At 34.6% G+C, this 17,872-nt stretch overlaps 1 protein-coding gene across 1 annotated transcript; it reads left to right on the top strand.

Annotated features, from left to right (window-relative positions):
- Nucleotides 1-8,874: 8,874 nt before the first annotated feature.
- Nucleotides 8,875-10,303, top strand: LOC119083842 (oocyte zinc finger protein XlCOF26-like). The gene is made up of 6 exons (XM_037193647.1): nt 8,875-8,990; nt 9,211-9,288; nt 9,346-9,534; nt 9,635-9,718; nt 9,781-9,931; nt 10,001-10,303. The coding sequence occupies exons 1-6, from the start codon at nt 8,876-8,878 to the stop codon at nt 10,101-10,103; spliced, it is 720 nt and encodes a 239-aa protein (XP_037049542.1). The 5' UTR covers nt 8,875; the 3' UTR covers nt 10,104-10,303.
- Nucleotides 10,304-17,872: the final 7,569 nt, after the last annotated feature.

Consider the following 17,872-nt stretch of genomic DNA (forward strand, 5'->3'; position numbering starts at 1 on the left):
TTTGCGAACAGTAACTGGCATGTAATACCAAGGATATAGTTGTACGTACAGCGCAGCAGTATCTCTAGCATACGAGCTGAAAGCGTCGATATTAATTTCTTTTCCCGATGCCATTGTTTGCAGTATTACTGAGAATCTTTTTAGCAAATGCACGTCGAAGCCAGTTATTGCTGCAGTTTGCTCGTAGTCCCGAAAAAACCTTCTAGCTGTGTTACCATCGTTTGAACTTCCTTTTCCTTGCAGCACATAATCAATTTTCAATCCAGTTTTTGCTTTAAATTCTTTTTGTATTTCCTGCTTTCGTCGTTCATGCTAATCTTTGTGGCTTTGATCTCGAACAGACCATTTTCCGAACTTCTTGTTGTAACTTATGTGAAGCACGCACTCCATGAATCGAATCCACGCATGTAATGTTGACAATCCAAACTTATAGAACTCGATATCTTTCGGCCTTTCATAAATACGGTCTAAATGGTTCATTTCTGTCGGTGTAGCCTTACAAATGAAGCAAGTCAATGTAGATCTGTTATTCGACAAATAATTACAAATTTTGCCGTCAACCATTGTACAATACAATTGGTGCGTAATCTCAAGGGAATAGTTTTCGTCGTTTATAATGGTTGGCCGCAATGCGTCGATTTCTTCATTAATTTCTCTGTTGACTTGCAGAGTATACTGTTCAGTTTCCTTCTGAAACTCCAACCGAATCGGACGGCAAAGTGTAGTTGATGACGGTTTCAAATTGTGCCAATAAACGTTTTCAGCTGCATCGATGCCGCGGAGAACAATTGGTACAAGCGTAGTGATAAAAATGCAAGAATCGTCGGCATTTGGGTCTTCAAATTTTTGTTTATATTGAGATTGACTCGATGCCCCATCGAAACCCCATTTAGATATTAAACATAGTTTTTGTACCTGTGAACCAAATTGGGCCGGAAACGTTTCGACCAAACGTGACGCTGTGAGATCTAAAACAGCTTGCAAATCGATTTTGAATCCAAGCTCGTGTATACGTATGAATTCACTTGAAGGGTAGCACCTCTTTCTTGCAGCCAGAACCTTGTAATAAGGTGGATAAAGTAAGCAATTTCTCTCTTTCGCTCCAAAGTACGCAATATCGTATTGCCTTTTACTAAATTTTACATCCATTGTAAGTGCCACTGCTTCATCAGTTGTATATACTTTAACACGCTTTTGATTTTCGTACGATTTCAGGTAATCGTCGCCGATCTGGGGATTTGATATAAGGCACTTTATTACTTTGGAAGCCCCAAGGAAACCCGATGCTTTTAAACATTTTTCCAAAGCATATCCTATCTCTTGAGTAGACGACTCATCGCGCATTTTCTTAGCGTTTTTTCGTTTTGCAATGTCACTTAATTGGTCGAATGGTTTTCTCGGTCGCCCTCGCTTAGTTTGCACTTCTTGACTCATTTTTTTTTAATCTAGCACCGAATAATTTTACAGTCCATAAACTTTAAAAATATTTGATTTCAGTATATTTAGCTAATCCTTCTGTCACATCTTTTGACAGCTTTTTACGTTTTAGTACGTTTTCTCTCCCAGCAGCAAAAACCCTATCCCAGTACAAAAAGTATATCGAATGCCGCAAATGCATTTAAAAACGAACATTCGTTGAAATACTTTTTTATCACACCAAATCTTTATCATTTTATACAAATATGTTCATCTTTATAATAACACAACATCGGTGATTTGCATGCAATTTAAACAAAACCAAATCAATTGTTCATGTGTTACATTTACATTATTCTTTATCCAAATTTGTGCACAGCTAATTGTGTTTTTCTTTCTTTGTTTAACAAGTGTAACTTTCTGCAATAAGTCACTAAATAAACATTTCGATAAACTACAAAATAATTCAATAATATTGTATTGTGGCTTGCCTACGTCTACGATATGCAAATTTATTAAATTTTTGTGGACGAAAGAGCGACGCAATCTCAATAAACTAAACAGACATCTGAAACAAATTATGATCGGATCTACTACCCTCTCGTTTTCATACGTTTTGTTCATTATTTCATTATTGTTGCTTGACATTAGAGATTTTTTTTTTTTTTCATTGTGCAAAAGTCAACCGACAAGAGGACAGCGAATTATAAAACTTGTTCTTCAATTTGTAAATTTTGATTTAATTTTTGTGCTTTATTGTGACTTTGATATCAATTTCTATCAGTATTTTCGAAATTAGTTCAGCTAAATGCAAAGGAGTTGCGTGTTCAAATGTTGGATTTGTTGTATTAAATCAGTAAAAATGTTTTCTGTTTTGATCGTCTACAATCATTGTTTGGAATATTCTGTTTCGAATAGTTAACAATATTATTAACCAAGATGGCTCAGTATGTTTCTCAATTCGTCGGTCCGAAAATCAATAAATTGAAACAACTTTAAACATTTTGTGACCTTAACGCCATAATATCAGCTGTGGCTCAAAATATAAATACAAAACAAATTAGAATTTCTTACGTGTAGTCGAATTGACTTCAGACATAATTTTGTCATTTCGCTTGCACGTAAGGTGCGAGTTTTTTTAAAAGGAATTTTAACGTGATCTTATGTGTTTAAAGATTGAATTAATAGCTGATGTGTTATGTGACAATAAAGTCACGAAGCGTCGGAAAATGTTTCAATTTTGGATATTTTTGATCGACAAATCGAGAGACATGAAACCTCTAAAATGTGCAATAACTATTCGGTATAAGTATTACCGCTGTGCATTTTATATGTGATTATGATGGCCAATAATATTGATGATGTCTCTAATATCTGCAAGTTCGAACAAAACGCCTTTACGTTGCAGTTTGTAAATGGATGAATTCCCTAAGATGAAACAACACGCCTTTACGTTTCTCTTCGTAAATGGAATTGTACAAACGCCTTTATGTTACATTTCGTATAAGGATGAATTCCCAAGGATTGTACAAAAATACTTTACAGTAAAGGCTTTACGTTACATTTCGTAAAAGGATAAATTACTAATTGATAAGATTAACAATAAACAGATTATCATTAAGAAAAAAAAAATTAACAAAATGTTTGTTAAATCCTAGCGATTTTTTGATTTTGATTTTTTGGTGAGATTTGGTGACATCACAAAAATTCGCATCACAAAGATCCGCACTGACTTAAAACACCTCTTTGTCTTATTTTGTCATAAATTGTTCACTCCTTTTATTTGATTGCAAAGAAATTTTCAGAACAAACAGAAAGATGCTTTAAAGAGGAGGTATTTCTTGTCTACCTCTTGAATAAAATTTAAACTCATGTGAATACGGCCGCAAAGCTCACAGTAGTTGAAATTTTCTAGATTAAAAGACTTTTTTAGCAAATAAATCTACTGAATTGACCCGATTTGCTCATCAATAAGGTATGCAACTAGTGTGTTTACGGCCCTCGCTTCGCTCTGGCCGCAAAGTTCACACTCGTTGATTTTTTTTCTAGCATAGACAGCAAGAAATCACTCATAGAAGTCTTTTCAGAACAAATCATAGATTATTGATCCATCATTTTCCATTAACGTTAACTTCGTTAGTAATTTCAGTTCTGTCGAAATTACTCCGTATGATAAGGAGACAGAGCCATCACAAATTTCATTCTTAGTCGAATAATTTTTTTTGTTGAGGATTATTCAAGCTATCGAGCAACAAGCAAGTCGAACTTTGATGTGAGACAAAATATTGCGTTGCGTGTTTCTGTCATTTTTACCTATGCATAAAAAATGCATATAAATCGACGACATATTTTCATGGTCGGCAATTTTGTCAATTTTAATTTTGTTTACGAGATCCCAAAATTGTTTCTTCCCCCGAAGTAATCCGTGAATCGTCTGTATTCAATTATATTTGCATTCAATGCAACACTTTCAAAATGGATCTTATCGATATAATTTTAACATTTAATGAATTTTGTAGGCGGATTAGCTCAAAAAAGACAATTTTTCTTTTAAATAATTGCGCCAATATATTTCGTCGTTAGTTCAAACATTTAAAAAAAAGTCAAAAATGTAAAAACAACTGATTTTGTCATGCAAAAATATAGATAAAAATTGACAAAATTGCCGACCACAAAAATATGTCGTCGATTTATATGCATTTTTTATGCATAGGTAAAAAAGACAGAAACACGCAACGCAATATTTGTCTTACAAGGAAGTCGAACTTTGATGTGAGACAAAATATTGCGTTGCGTGTTTCTGTCTTTTTTACCTATGCATAAAAAATGCATATAAATCGACGACATATTTTCATGGTCGGCAATCTTGTCAATTTTAATTTTGTTTACGAGATCCCAAAATTGTTTCTTCCCCCGAAGTAATCCATGAATCGTCTGTATTCAATTCTATTTGCATTCAATGCAACACTTTCAAAATGGATCTTATCGATATAATTTTAACATTTAATGAATTTTGTAGGCGGATTAGCTCAAAAAAGACAATTTTTCTTTTAAATAATTGCGCCAATATATTTCGTCGTTAGTTCAAACATTTAAAAAAAAGTCAAAAATGTAAAAACAACTGATTTTGTCATGCAAAAATATAGATAAAAATTGACAAAATTGCCGACCACGAAAATATGTCGTCGATTTATATGCATTTTTTATGCATAGGTAAAAAAGACAGAAACACGCAACGCAATATTTGTCCTACAAGCAAGTCGAACTTTGATGTGAGACAAAATATTGCGTTGCGTGTTTCTGTCTTTTTTACCTATGCATAAAAAATGCATGTAAATCGACGACATATTTTCATGGTCGGCAATTTTGTCAATTTTTATCTATATTTTTGCATGACAAAACTCAGTTGTTTTTACATTTTTGACTTTTTTTTTAAATGTTTGAACTAAAGACGAAATATATATTGGCATTTATTCCCTTGACTGAAAGTCATGGGTCTTACGGATGATAAACACTCTAAAATGTTTGTCACAAAATGTTCACTATGATTGAAAATACATGAATGTATGACCAAAAATCTTAAATACAGAAAATGTATGTCACACTTTGTTCATTCTTTGATAACACGATAACTCGAGTAATTCTCAATGGATTTCCATTTTTTTTTATTCGACGGGGAATTAAATTCCTGAGGTTAAGTTCGAAGATGGGCTATGATGTACCGATGATCTTAAAGATATTCCCAAAAGAATTTTTGTCTCATTGCTTGATAACACGATAACTTGAGCAACCTTCAACTGAGTTCCAAATTATTTTTTTTATTTGACGAGGAATTAAATTCTTTAGGTTAAGTTCGAAGATAGGCTATAACAGACTGGGGAGCTCGGAGATATTCTCAAAAGAATTTTTGTCTTGTCTCTTGATAACAAGATAACTCGAGTAATTCTTAGTGGGTTTCCAAAAACTTTTTTTTATCGAAGAGGAATTCAATTCCTCAGGTCAAGTTTGAAGATGGGCTATAACGGACCGGTGATCTTAAAGATATTCTTAATAGAATTTTTGGCTCGTCGCTTGATTCCACGATAACTTGAATAATCCTAAACGGATTTCCAAAAACTTCTTTTTAATCGACGGGGAATTCAATTCCTCACGTTAAGTTCAAAGATGGGCTATAATAGACCGGAGATCTCCGAGATATTCCCAAAAGAATTTTTGGGTCAACGTTTGATAACTTGAGTATTTCTCAACAGATTTCCAAAACTTTTTTTTAATCGAGAGGAATTAAATTCCTGAGGTTAAGTTTGAAGATGGCCAATAACGGACGAGTCACCTTAGAGCAGGTCTTAGAGATATTCCCAAAAGAATTTTCGTCTCGTCGGTCGCTTGATAGCACGATAGCTTGAATAATCCTCAACAAAAAAAATTATTCGACTAAGAATGAAATTTGTGATGGCTCTGTCTCCTTATCATACGGAGTAATTTCGACAGAACTGAAATTACTAACGAAGTTAACGTTAATGGAAAATGATGGATCAATAATCTATGATTTGTTCTGAAAAGACTTCTATGAGTGATTTCTTGCTGTCTATGCTAGAAAAAAAATCAACGAGTGTGAACTTTGCGGCCAGAGCGAAGCGAGGGCCGTAAACACACTAGTTGCATACCTTATTGATGAGCAAATCGGGTCAATTCAGTAGATTTATTTGCTAAAAAAGTCTTTTAATCTAGAAAATTTCAACTACTGTGAGCTTTGCGGCCGTATTCACATGAGTTTAAATTTTATTCAAGAGGTAGACAAGAAATACCTCCTCTTTAAAGCATCTTTCTGTTTGTTCTGAAAATTTCTTTGCAATCAAATAAAAGGAGTGAACAATTTATGACAAAATAAGACAAAGAGGTGTTTTAAGTCAGTGCGGATCTTTGTGATGCGAATTTTTGTGATGTCACCAAATCTCACCAAAAAATCAAAATCAAAAAATCGCTAGGATTTAACAAACATTTTGTTAATTTTTTTTTTCTTAATGATAATCTGTTTATTGTTAATCTTATCAATTAGTAATTTATCCTTTTACGAAATGTAACGTAAAGCCTTTACTGTAAAGTATTTTTGTACAATCCTTGGGAATTCATCCTTATACGAAATGTAACATAAAGGCGTTTGTACAATTCCATTTACGAAGAGAAACGTAAAGGCGTGTTGTTTCATCTTAGGGAATTCATCCATTTACAAACTGCAACGTAAAGGCGTTTTGTTCGAACTTGCAGATATTAGAGACATCATCAATATTATTGGCCATCATAATCACATATAAAATGCACAGCGGTAATACTTATACCGAATAGTTATTGCACATTTTAGAGGTTTCATGTCTCTCGATTTGTCGATCAAAAATATCCAAAATTGAAACATTTTCCGACGCTTCGTGACTTTATTGTCACATAACACATCAGCTATTAATTCAATCTTTAAACACATAAGATCACGTTAAAATTCCTTTTAAAAAAACTCGCACCTTACGTGCAAGCGAAATGACAAAATTATGTCTGAAGTCAATTCGACTACACGTAAGAAATTCTAATTTGTTTTGTATTTATATTTTGAGCCACAGCTGATATTATGGCGTTAAGGTCACAAAATGTTTAAAGTTGTTTCAATTTATTGATTTTCGGACCGACGAATTGAGAAACATACTGAGCCATCTTGGTTAATAATATTGTTAACTATTCGAAACAGAATATTCCAAACAATGATTGTAGACGATCAAAACAGAAAACATTTTTACTGATTTAATACAACAAATCCAACATTTGAACACGCAACTCCTTTGCATTTAGCTGAACTAATTTCGAAAATACTGATAGAAATTGATATCAAAGTCACAATAAAGCACAAAAATTAAATCAAAATTTACAAATTGAAGAACAAGTTTTATAATTCGCTGTCCTCTTGTCGGTTGACTTTTGCACAATGAAAAAAAAAAAATCTCTAATGTCAAGCAACAATAATGAAATAATGAACAAAACGTATGAAAACGAGAGGGTAGTAGATCCGATCATAATTTGTTTCAGATGTCTGTTTAGTTTATTGAGATTGCGTCGCTCTTTCGTCCACAAAAATTTAATAAATTTGCATATCGTAGACGTAGGCAAGCCACAATACAATATTATTGAATTATTTTGTAGTTTATCGAAATGTTTATTTAGTGACTTATTGCAGAAAGTTACACTTGTTAAACAAAGAAAGAAAAACACAGTTAGCTGTGCACAAATTTGGATAAAGAATAAGACATTCCTCTTCCATAATGTAAATGTAACACATGAACAATTGATTTGGTTTTGTTTAAATTGCATGCAAATCACCGATGTTGTGTTATTATAAAGATGAACATATTTGTATAAAATGATAAAGATTTGGTGTGATAAAAAAGTATTTCAACGAATGTTCGTTTTTAAATGCATTTGCGGCATTCGATATACTTTTTGTACTGGGATAGGGTTTTTGCTGCTGGGAGAGAAAACGTACTAAAACGTAAAAAGCTGTCAAAAGATGTGACAGAAGGATTAGCTAAATATACTGAAATCAAATATTTTTAAAGTTTATGGACTGTAAGATCAAATTATTATTTTGCAAGTTAAATTATTAAGTCAACATGTTTACAATGACTACTAAGACTTTTGATGATGCAAATTATTCTGATTTTATTTTATAACATTTAAGCACATAACATACAAAGACAGTACAATTTAAATATTCAGCTGCTTTCAGTCACGAATAATAGCTGCAAGTATTACATATGAAGTACTTGATTCTTTCGTTTAATATACGTTTGAGTACCTTGTGTATCAATACAGTCTAATTAAGATGTTGATCTTTAGTTGTCCTACGACATTATTAGGATAAATCACGATTTATTGAATTTATATGAAATAGTAAGGGCCATCCACGATTTACATGTCACAGGTCAACTCGGCATTTTTTACTTCATTTTAAATTAATTAAAACGGAAATAACAAATTTAATTTATGTTGCTTAAGTAAACAAAAGCCAATTCTATAAAAAAATGATTTTTTTACTTAATGCAGAAATCACGGTTAAAATCTAGCTAAAAACTCGGCTAAAAATTGATTTCGGCAAACTCTCCATTATTTACCTTATGTTATTTTCAAGTATATCGCACAATACACAAGAAAGAGCGGATGCGTCGAAATTTTTAAATGTGATTGTATACAAATCACTGGACATGTTCCATTATTTCATTAGATTGCATGGTATTTACTTATGCTTCTGTGTGTGGTAGGCCATATCGTTTTCGCAGAATGAGTCTAATTCAATGAGACAACCAAATCATAGTTTTGTGAGAACAAAATATGTAACTTGTAACAGTCTAAATAAAATCACTCTTCACTTCGCTCCACATTTCTTTCAGTGTTGTGATTTGACCATTAAAAAAGAAAAGATATGACATCATTTGATTGTGATATTTGTGGTGCTACATTTCAATTTAAATTCGAAATAATTGTCCATTTGAAAAATCATCGATCTAATATTAAAAAAGATCAAGAGAAAAGCAAAGGTGTATTTTGTGCTCTGCACTTATTTACGTACATATATTTGTGTCAAATTTCCTGGAAGCGATGCGTTAACCTTTCATGGACACCTTTTGTGCCAAAGTATATAAACACTGAAGATGGAGCAAACCTTCAGCGGATCAGAAGAATACGAAATTTCAGTTGTTCATATACTTTGATTTTTATATTCTAGTCTAACAATAAATCTCTTATCGAATATTGCAGACCTCAAATGCGATGTTTGTAACAAATCGTTTTCGCGTAAGGAAACTTATTTGAATCATAAGTCATTGCATACAGGACGTACGATTAAAATTTTAATTGTCCTTAAGAATCCATATCATTAAAGATTTGTTTTAGAATCACCGCATATATGTACCGTTTGTGGAAAAAGCTTTACTCGGCGAGCAATTGTCAAAAAGCACGAAGCCAAACATTTCGTCCAAGCTCAATCGAAAACTATAGCAGCGATGTACACTTGCAATTATTGCGATAAAAAGTTTACTCGAAAAGAGTATTTAAAGGCACACATCGCTATTCATACACAAGGTATAATTTAACATATGCCCACTGAATTAACATTTCTGAGAATTTTATTATTAATATTGCGAATGGTAATATTTATGTTTCTCTTTCAAAATGTTCGTAGAGTCTCAACACAAATGTAAATATTGTGACAAAATGTTCACCAGGAATGAATATTTATTGAATCACACTCGTACACATACTGGAGGTTGGCACAATTTTCAAAATATTTTTCAGTATTCTCAAATTGCTTTTGCTCTCTGTTTTTAGAGACTCCATTTAAGTGTGAGCTCTGTTCGAAAGGATTCAGCAGCAGAAAAGCGCTAAAAACACATTCCGATGCACAATGTCTATCAAGTTTCGACTGCTCAGTTTGCTCAAAATCATTTACCACAAAATCGTCGGCGACGAATCATATCAAGTATTAACCTCATTGAGTTCAGAGTTGCGCTTTTGTCGATTTATTCAAAATTTGAAAACTATATTTCAGTCGAGCACACTGTACGGATGGGAAATTTAAATGCATCGAATGCGGAAAGGGATTCGCTGTTAATCAAAACTTATTACTGCATATGGAGAGTCATAAAGCATAAAATATTACACGCTTCATGATACGAAAACAGACGAAATCACGCGCCGAAAGTTACCGGAAACGATAGTTTTTTAGTTCTCTCTGAGCAGGCTTTGTAAACAGGTCTAGGAATAGAAATGATGTTTTACTCGCATACGACCTGTTTTGAGTTGATATATACGAAGGCTGAGCTAACTCTCTCACTCTCTTTTGATCTTTATGTTTTTTCTGTTTTTCGTATCATAAAGCGTCAAAAATTGTGTTCATCTTATAAATTATATTTATAGTTAAATAACTATTTCTGTTGTAAATATTGAACCAGAATATTATTAAAAATGAAATAATTCCAGACTGAATAAAACTATCTATGAGACAATGTACATAATTGTTATAATCATCATCGTTTTCATATCAAATCAAGATTTTCAGTTTCGGTAGCTTATTTGCCGGATTTGCCTTTGTCTCCGCTGCAAATAATTGAATTTCGGGTCATAACTCCTCTAGGTAGTCTACCTCTATGAGCTTAGTATGTGTCTTTACCATTACCAAAGTTCATAAAATTGTAAGAATTAATGACTAAAAGTGACGAAGTAAGATTTCTGATAAGAAAACATGAATTCGAAACTGCCTTAATCCCCGAGTATCATTAGCTTCTAGATTTGATTGACAGTGAGTGATCAGTACAAACAATTTTTCATTGATAGTAAGCATCATGCTACTGATGAAAAAGTCAGTGACGACCAATTAAGCAGAAAAAATCAGCAACACTTTCGTTGGTGAGTATCAACACTGAAGCGACAATTTCATCAACAAAATTAGTGATGATTCTCACTGAACGCTGATTGATTATTTATCTGTTTCGCAATGAAGTTGAACACTGTGCGCTGACGAGGTTCGCTTCTTCACCATTCTAACAATTCACTCGTTTTGGATTTTTTCAGATTTTCTTTCATTCGGGATCGTGTTAGTTTTTCGTCAGCTTCTTTTTTTCTTTTCAAGTCTTCGTATCGTCCACTCAAATTCAACTTTCGATGCATTTTCTTTTCCGTTTTGCACTAGTAAGAGCCTGTAATTAATAAAATTATCTATGATGTGCATCGCTAACGAGATTCATTGATGTTTCCTCACACTGCTGAGACCATCACGGTCGACATTTTCTAATTGTATTGTTTGGGCGCAGTCTTAATTTTGTTTGTTTCATGTCCTCGAAGATACACAGATCTTCGGATTCCCTAAATCCCTGGATGCCTTCTCACGAAGTAAACTTACCATTTCTGACCGAAACAGCTAATTTAGCTAACACGAATCAATTACGCATAATCGAACAAATCAAACTGAAACCAAAATAATGACAATGTCGAAAAATGTACTGTGATATGAACACTAGTACTACAGTCTCTGTGTATGTTAGTACAAAAACGCGGGAACACACCACTTCTGAAGATTAAATATACAAACAAATTCACCACGTCATCGCGGTGACGAGAACCGCCAGTTTATCGTCAGCCGTTTGTTGATCGATAGATAGATTTATTACCGTCAGAATTTGGTCTCACTTTGTCGCGGTCAATAGCAAAAGATTTATCGAAGTGACTAATGGCACGCGCGTGCGATTAGTGTATAATAGCCTATTCGCACGCGCGTGCGATTAGTGTATAATGGACTAATCGCACGCGCTCACAAAACAAAACGAAGTCAACTAGTGATTACTTTTACAAAATGACCGAGGTATAACTACTGATCCCTTCTACAAAATAAAACGAAGTCATCTAGTGACTCCTTTTACAAAATGACCGAGACACAGCCACTGATTCCTCCTACAAAAGAGAACGAAGTCACCTAGTGATTCCCTTTACAAAATAAACCGAAGTCAAAAGTAACTCCTTTCACAATATGACCGAGGTATAACTACTGATCCCTTCTACAAAATAAAACGAAGTCATCTAGTGACTCCTTTTACAAAATGACCGTGATACAACTACTGATTCCTTCTACAAAAGAAAACAAAGTCACCTAGTAACTACTTTTACAAAAACATAAGCTACGTCGACCCGTATGAAACACCTATCAGTGTCAAAGCTTCAATCATATTACAATAATGCACTGTAAAACTGCATCTCTAAATAATTAATGAAAAGCGCTTGAAAATGACTCAAAGAAGTGGGCAAAAACACTAAAATCCAATATGGCGGCAGCTATTTTATTAGTGCTCTAAAAACAATACCTTTGCTTTACAGTCACACATACCTTTTAAACTAAAATAAAAAATTCACGAAAATCAGATGAAATTTACACAAGATAGAAGCAAAAAAAAGTAACCCTAACTTCCGATCCCATCATCCGATATTCACAATTTTTTCCCCTGTTAGGGTAGGTATAGATTTCGTCAGCTGTGCCTAACGATGCCATTGGTTGCATAGCTCGGAAGATTTATATGCGAAAAACCAGTCCCCTATAATAGCTCTAATTTTACGATTACGAAACGGGAGCAAAACAGTTTATCAAAATCTGAATCGATTTACTCAAGTTAGAGCGGTGACAAACATTACAGAAGGAACTATTTTCTCGTTGATTTCGCATCTCTGGACAACCACGTAAGGTTTCCCCCTACTCAGGTAATGCCAAATATAACTGAATACTACATCTTCAGAATTGCTCCGAACTTTGCACAATCTGTGACTGCATGATAGGGACAATTGTTCGAAAAAAAAAAGTTTTAACGTGTGACTACAACCACAACTCTGCTACTAGAATGAAAATAAGAAATATTTGGAGTGTAAATAAAAACACACAACACATCAACGCACTTCAAGCATGAGTCGTACTCTGAATAGGGTACTGAAACTTCACAATATGTCACACAACTAAAAAACACCGGAAAAAAACCGGAACATGTAAAATAGAGTACTTTCTGCAGCAGACCACTATGATCACTTTAGCTTGGAGTGCGTTGAACACAATAGATATCTTTGAAAATTTGAAGGCTTTTTGTCGTTGGAAGAATGAGTGTTCAATGAACACTGTTCATGCTAGTAGCAGTGCTGTGCTACAACACATTGTATATGCAAAATAAACTAGAATTCTAATACTTTCTGACTAGCCAAAGATTAGGGCGCGTGCGAATAGTCTATTAAACACTAATCGCACGCGCGTGCGAATAGTCTCTTAAGCACTAATCGCACGCACGTGCGAATAGTCTATGATACACTAATCGCACGCGCGTGCGAATAGTCTATTATACACTATTCGCACGCGCGTGCCATTAGCATCGGCCAAGATTTATTTAAAGTGTGTTTCTTAGCAATTCATCCGTTGATTGTAGAAAAAATGTACAACCGCTTAACCGACGTCACTAACATAGAACGGTCCATACGTTTTTTTCACTATTCTTTCGACTATATGAAAGTTAACAATTTCTTCACTTCATGTTATTGTCGTTCGATTTAAAATCTAGATAGAATTTAACTATCCCAGGAACACCGATATTTTCGGCATCATATCATATCTCATCCTTGGGTGTGTCAAGAAAAATAAAGTTCGAAATTCGCACACTGGCCAAATCCATATCAGGGTTCAATAGGACAAACATTACGTCGACTTTCGGATTTCTGTCATTTCTTTTACCCATACCGAGACCCATACGAGCCAGGAATTTTAAAGTAGAGGTACCTTTCGCACTTCTTAGCAATTTACCCAACAATACTCGGGCTGGGAGAAGTAAATGTGTGAATATAGCTATATTTTGGGGGTTGACGAAAGTCTAATTGCTGGCATTTTTTCAGGAAACGGTCTATAGCCCTATAGAAAGTAGCAGATAAAAGATATTGACCCTAGCTTTCAGGCGTGGGGGAAAACGGGAACGAAATCGGTTAAGTAGACCGTGAGATATATGTCTCAGAGTGGGTCTACCCCAGGCTACTTCGTAGCAAAATGGCCCTTGGGTGAGTTATAGATGTAAAAATGTAAAACATGCAGAACAAAAAATTTAATTTAGACTAAAGAGAAGTTTTAAAAATAATTTAACATCAAATGCAGAGGTTTTAGGAAAGCTCCAAAAGCTTCATGCAATAGTCGATTTTCTATTTAATACTCAATTTTCCACCTGAAAGTCTTTCATTTTGATGCGTTGGGGCGTATGGGGTTGTAGAGTGTTTCCTGACAAAGTGAAAGTTTACCGGCCCTTAAAATATGGCTGTTTTCACACACAGTTCTTCCTTCTAGACCGAGTAATGTTGAGTAAATTTCTAGAAAGTAACTCTATTTCAATTTTCATGTGTAGTAGGGGTAAAAGAAATGACAGAAATCCAAAAGTCGGTCTTTGCGCTATTGAACCGTTTCTTAGCCCTCTAAGTGGTTTTTTTTGACTTTCTAGCAAAAGAAACCTAAAAAGCGACGCACGCATGGAAATTCCAACCTTCTTTTTGATACACCCTACTATTCCCAATTGATGTTTCGGCACCCATCAAGGAAAATGCAAGTCGGCGCGCCTGCGTTCGAAACAAAAATACAAGAAATTAAATACAAAATTATCTTAGCATTGCACACATTAATTACACAAATTTCACGGATTCACTTCACTGCCTAATCGAAGTGTTAGGTAATCGTAATAGCAGTCGTTTGAACTCAGCACGATGTCGGATCAATAATATGTTTGATATAATATACGGAAGGAAAAGTTCGCCGTTTTTTAAGATCTACGGGTGCCCAATTGTATTATGACAATGGGATTTATCAAAAATGAAACTGAATTCGTTGGTTCAATTGAATGTGGGAAGTATGTAGGATGTAAAAGTAATGCATCCTACAATCCCATTGTCATAATATAATTGGGTAACTGTAAACTTATTTTCAACGTCAATTGCCGCAAGGTTCTGAAAGAACAGGTTAAGACAACTCTGAGTTGATTACGAAGGCGGTGACACACAATTGCGTCAACGGCTGCGAAGTTTATGTGCAAAATGGAACTTAACAAAAACAAAATTCTGAATTTTCGAGAAAAATATTTTCTTCAAGTTGATTTCTCACACTATCTGTTTATAAAATTTGGTGTCACCGCTTTCGTGGTTGTCTTAACCTGCTCTTTCAGAACTTTGAATTGCCGGGCTCTGCGAAATTCGAATCTGATCAAACTTAAGTCAAGATTCAGGACTGGATTCACCGTTTGAACAGGCATGTCGTATATTTAACTGTGTTGCAACGATAATAACAATTGAGAGCTGCCATTGATTTTTTTAAAGATGTATTCGAAGTGTTTTGTTTGGTAAAATTCAGCTTGCTGTCGAGAATTATACCCAAATCTTTTATTTCGCTAACTCTTTCCACGGAACATCCGTCGATTTGGTAATCGTATTTAACGGTCGCATTAAGTTTGTTTCGATGCTACGTTCCGGGACAAAACCGTGGTCATTCGTTGGAATGTGTGGCAAGATAATCAACTTTATCTGGTCGTTAACGACTCTCTCGAATAACTTTTCTATGCTAGGCATAATATTGACGCCACGGGATGCATGCGGGATGGAAGAAACGCTGTCTGTTATCATATATTTGTCATTTATTGAAAGATGCGAAATAATAGTTTTAATTCGATCTGGAAAGTCTTTTCTGATGCTAATATGAAAATTTTATGAAATTTCAGGTTATTTTGGAGTGTATTTGGTAAAAATCACGTCGAAATATTTGATTTCACCAAGTAGAATAAAATGGGTCAGGTAACAAGTATCCATGTACACAACAGTTGTAAGTTTGTGGCGTATACTGAAGTGGAAAATTCAGCTGAGAGTGGAAATTTACATCCGAATGAGACCCGACAATTTGGTACCGGAACTGATAACCATGATAGACAAGTGACAGTAACCATCAAAAACTCCACGAACCGAGTAATTAAAAGGGTATCATTTAAGTCTGGTTGCGACACTTCTTGGATTATAAGGAATGATGGCGTGAAGCAGCAAAAATATGGCTGTTCGCTTTCGGTCGAAGATCCGAATGGTGCATTTCACAGATTTACGATTGATACTGAAGAACAAGATCGAAAGGATGAAGAAAAAGCGCGGCTAGCAGAGCTGGAGAGAAAACGTAATATTGAAGAAGAAAAACGGAAGCGAGATGAGAAAAATCAGCAAGAAGAAAGGAAATGGGAGGTAATACGAGCAGAAGTTGAAAATGCAATTGCAGAAGATGAACGGAAAGAAAAAACGCACAAATGTGCTCAATCATACGAAAAGATTCAAACAGAAAAGGAACTCTACGAATTTTCTCAAACCACTGCAAAATTTATGACGGATAAAGAAGTTGAAGTTTTTGTACAATCAAGAGATCCTGTCGCTCTAAATAAATTCTTAGAATTGGCCATTTCGAAGTACTTTGATGAAAACGTTTCGGTTGATCGTTCTCTATTGAAGTCTTGCCAAGAATCACTTTTCACCAAATTACAGTTAGGAGAAAGTCTGATCGACAACTATTTGTCCCCAGAGATTCACTCTGTTTGTCTAGACGCCTTACAAGCTGCCGTAATTTCACAATCGGTTCATGTTCTCATTGAATTTGTCAATGCATTGTTTGATTCAGCATCAAAGACGTCCTTATCGCAACAAGAACGAAATAAAATTGAGGAAGTTATGAGCAATTTGTGCAAAGAATGGGGGCAAATTTTAAGCAAAAATACTGCCGAATCGCTAAATCAACTGATTTTCGGTGTGCGCTACAACTACATCACATTGTGTCAACCACTGGTTGATTCACTGATGATTAAGGTAGGTGTTCCACAGGATGCTGAGTCATGGTCGCTTATTTTAAATGTTTTGCGAAAATGTTCGAAAGACTTAGTCAAACAAGATACGTTTCAAAGTTTTTTGAAAAGGAACCCTTTTCTAGATGGAACCTACATTGATGCTCAAGAGCGTCGTACAATTCTGGAAATTATGTTTCTTATTATTCATGACAAAACTAAAATTAATGATATTCGAGCACTTCTGTCTAAAATTATTTCACGTGCCCAGAAAGAATTCATCGAAGATGAACTGGTCCGTTTTTGGATTTTCAGAATAATTGACAATGTCATCATGTTCCACTTTACTGAATGTAATTCAAATTTTTCCGGCCATAATTTCATTCATTTTCTTTCGAAATATTCGTATTTTGAGTGCAGTGACACCTTACTGCAGTACCTGGTGTCAACTATCCAAAATAAGGACGTAGAAAATGGATTAAAAAACATCGTCTCTGAACTGCTGCTACGCCATGCTACGAATTGTAGCGGAAAAATTAACTGGAAAACATCACCCGATTTTGTAATAAAACTAATTGTCAACTCACAGACGTTATTACAATCGACGGTAGATAATATTATGGAGTTCGCGTCCCTTTGCGGTAATTATCTCTCTCGCATTACGGAGGACGTTTTGACTGAACTTATTTTATTTATTGAAAAAAATTCAGAAGCAGCCGAGAATAGAACTCTCGAAGCGCTGAACTTATTTCACATTTTACAAACTAACTTTGGATTGAAACGACACCAACGTTTGTTTGCAGATTTTCTGAACAATGTCGAACATATCCTGCTAACGAAACGATACCAAAAATTTTCATCAAACATACGTAAAGTCATGCTGAAGATACTGGAAGAAGCATTGAATCAAGGACGTATTCTTCGGAATGATTCTCTTGCGTTTCTGTTGATGGAAGTAAGAGAAAACGATGAATTTAATAATATTATTTCAACATTGTCTGCAACGCTAGCTTACGGCTCAAAAACGAACAAAAGTACTCAAACGTTTTGGCTGGAAAACTTTG

The sequence above is a fragment of the Bradysia coprophila genome, unplaced genomic scaffold (assembly GCF_014529535.1).
Source record: "Bradysia coprophila strain Holo2 unplaced genomic scaffold, BU_Bcop_v1 contig_70, whole genome shotgun sequence".
NCBI lineage: Eukaryota > Metazoa > Arthropoda > Insecta > Diptera > Sciaridae > Bradysia > Bradysia coprophila.

Bases quoted from the DNA above. Each gene is read 5' to 3' on its own strand.
- LOC119083842 (XM_037193647.1), top strand. From the start codon at position 8,876: ATGACATCATTTGATTGTGATATTTGTGGTGCTACATTTCAATTTAAA. The intron at 9,289-9,345 runs GTACGATTAAAA...GATTTGTTTTAG, and splicing joins TAAGTCATTGCATACAGGAC to AATCACCGCATATATGTACC. The intron at 9,932-10,000 runs GTATTAACCTCA...ACTATATTTCAG, and splicing joins TCGGCGACGAATCATATCAA to TCGAGCACACTGTACGGATG.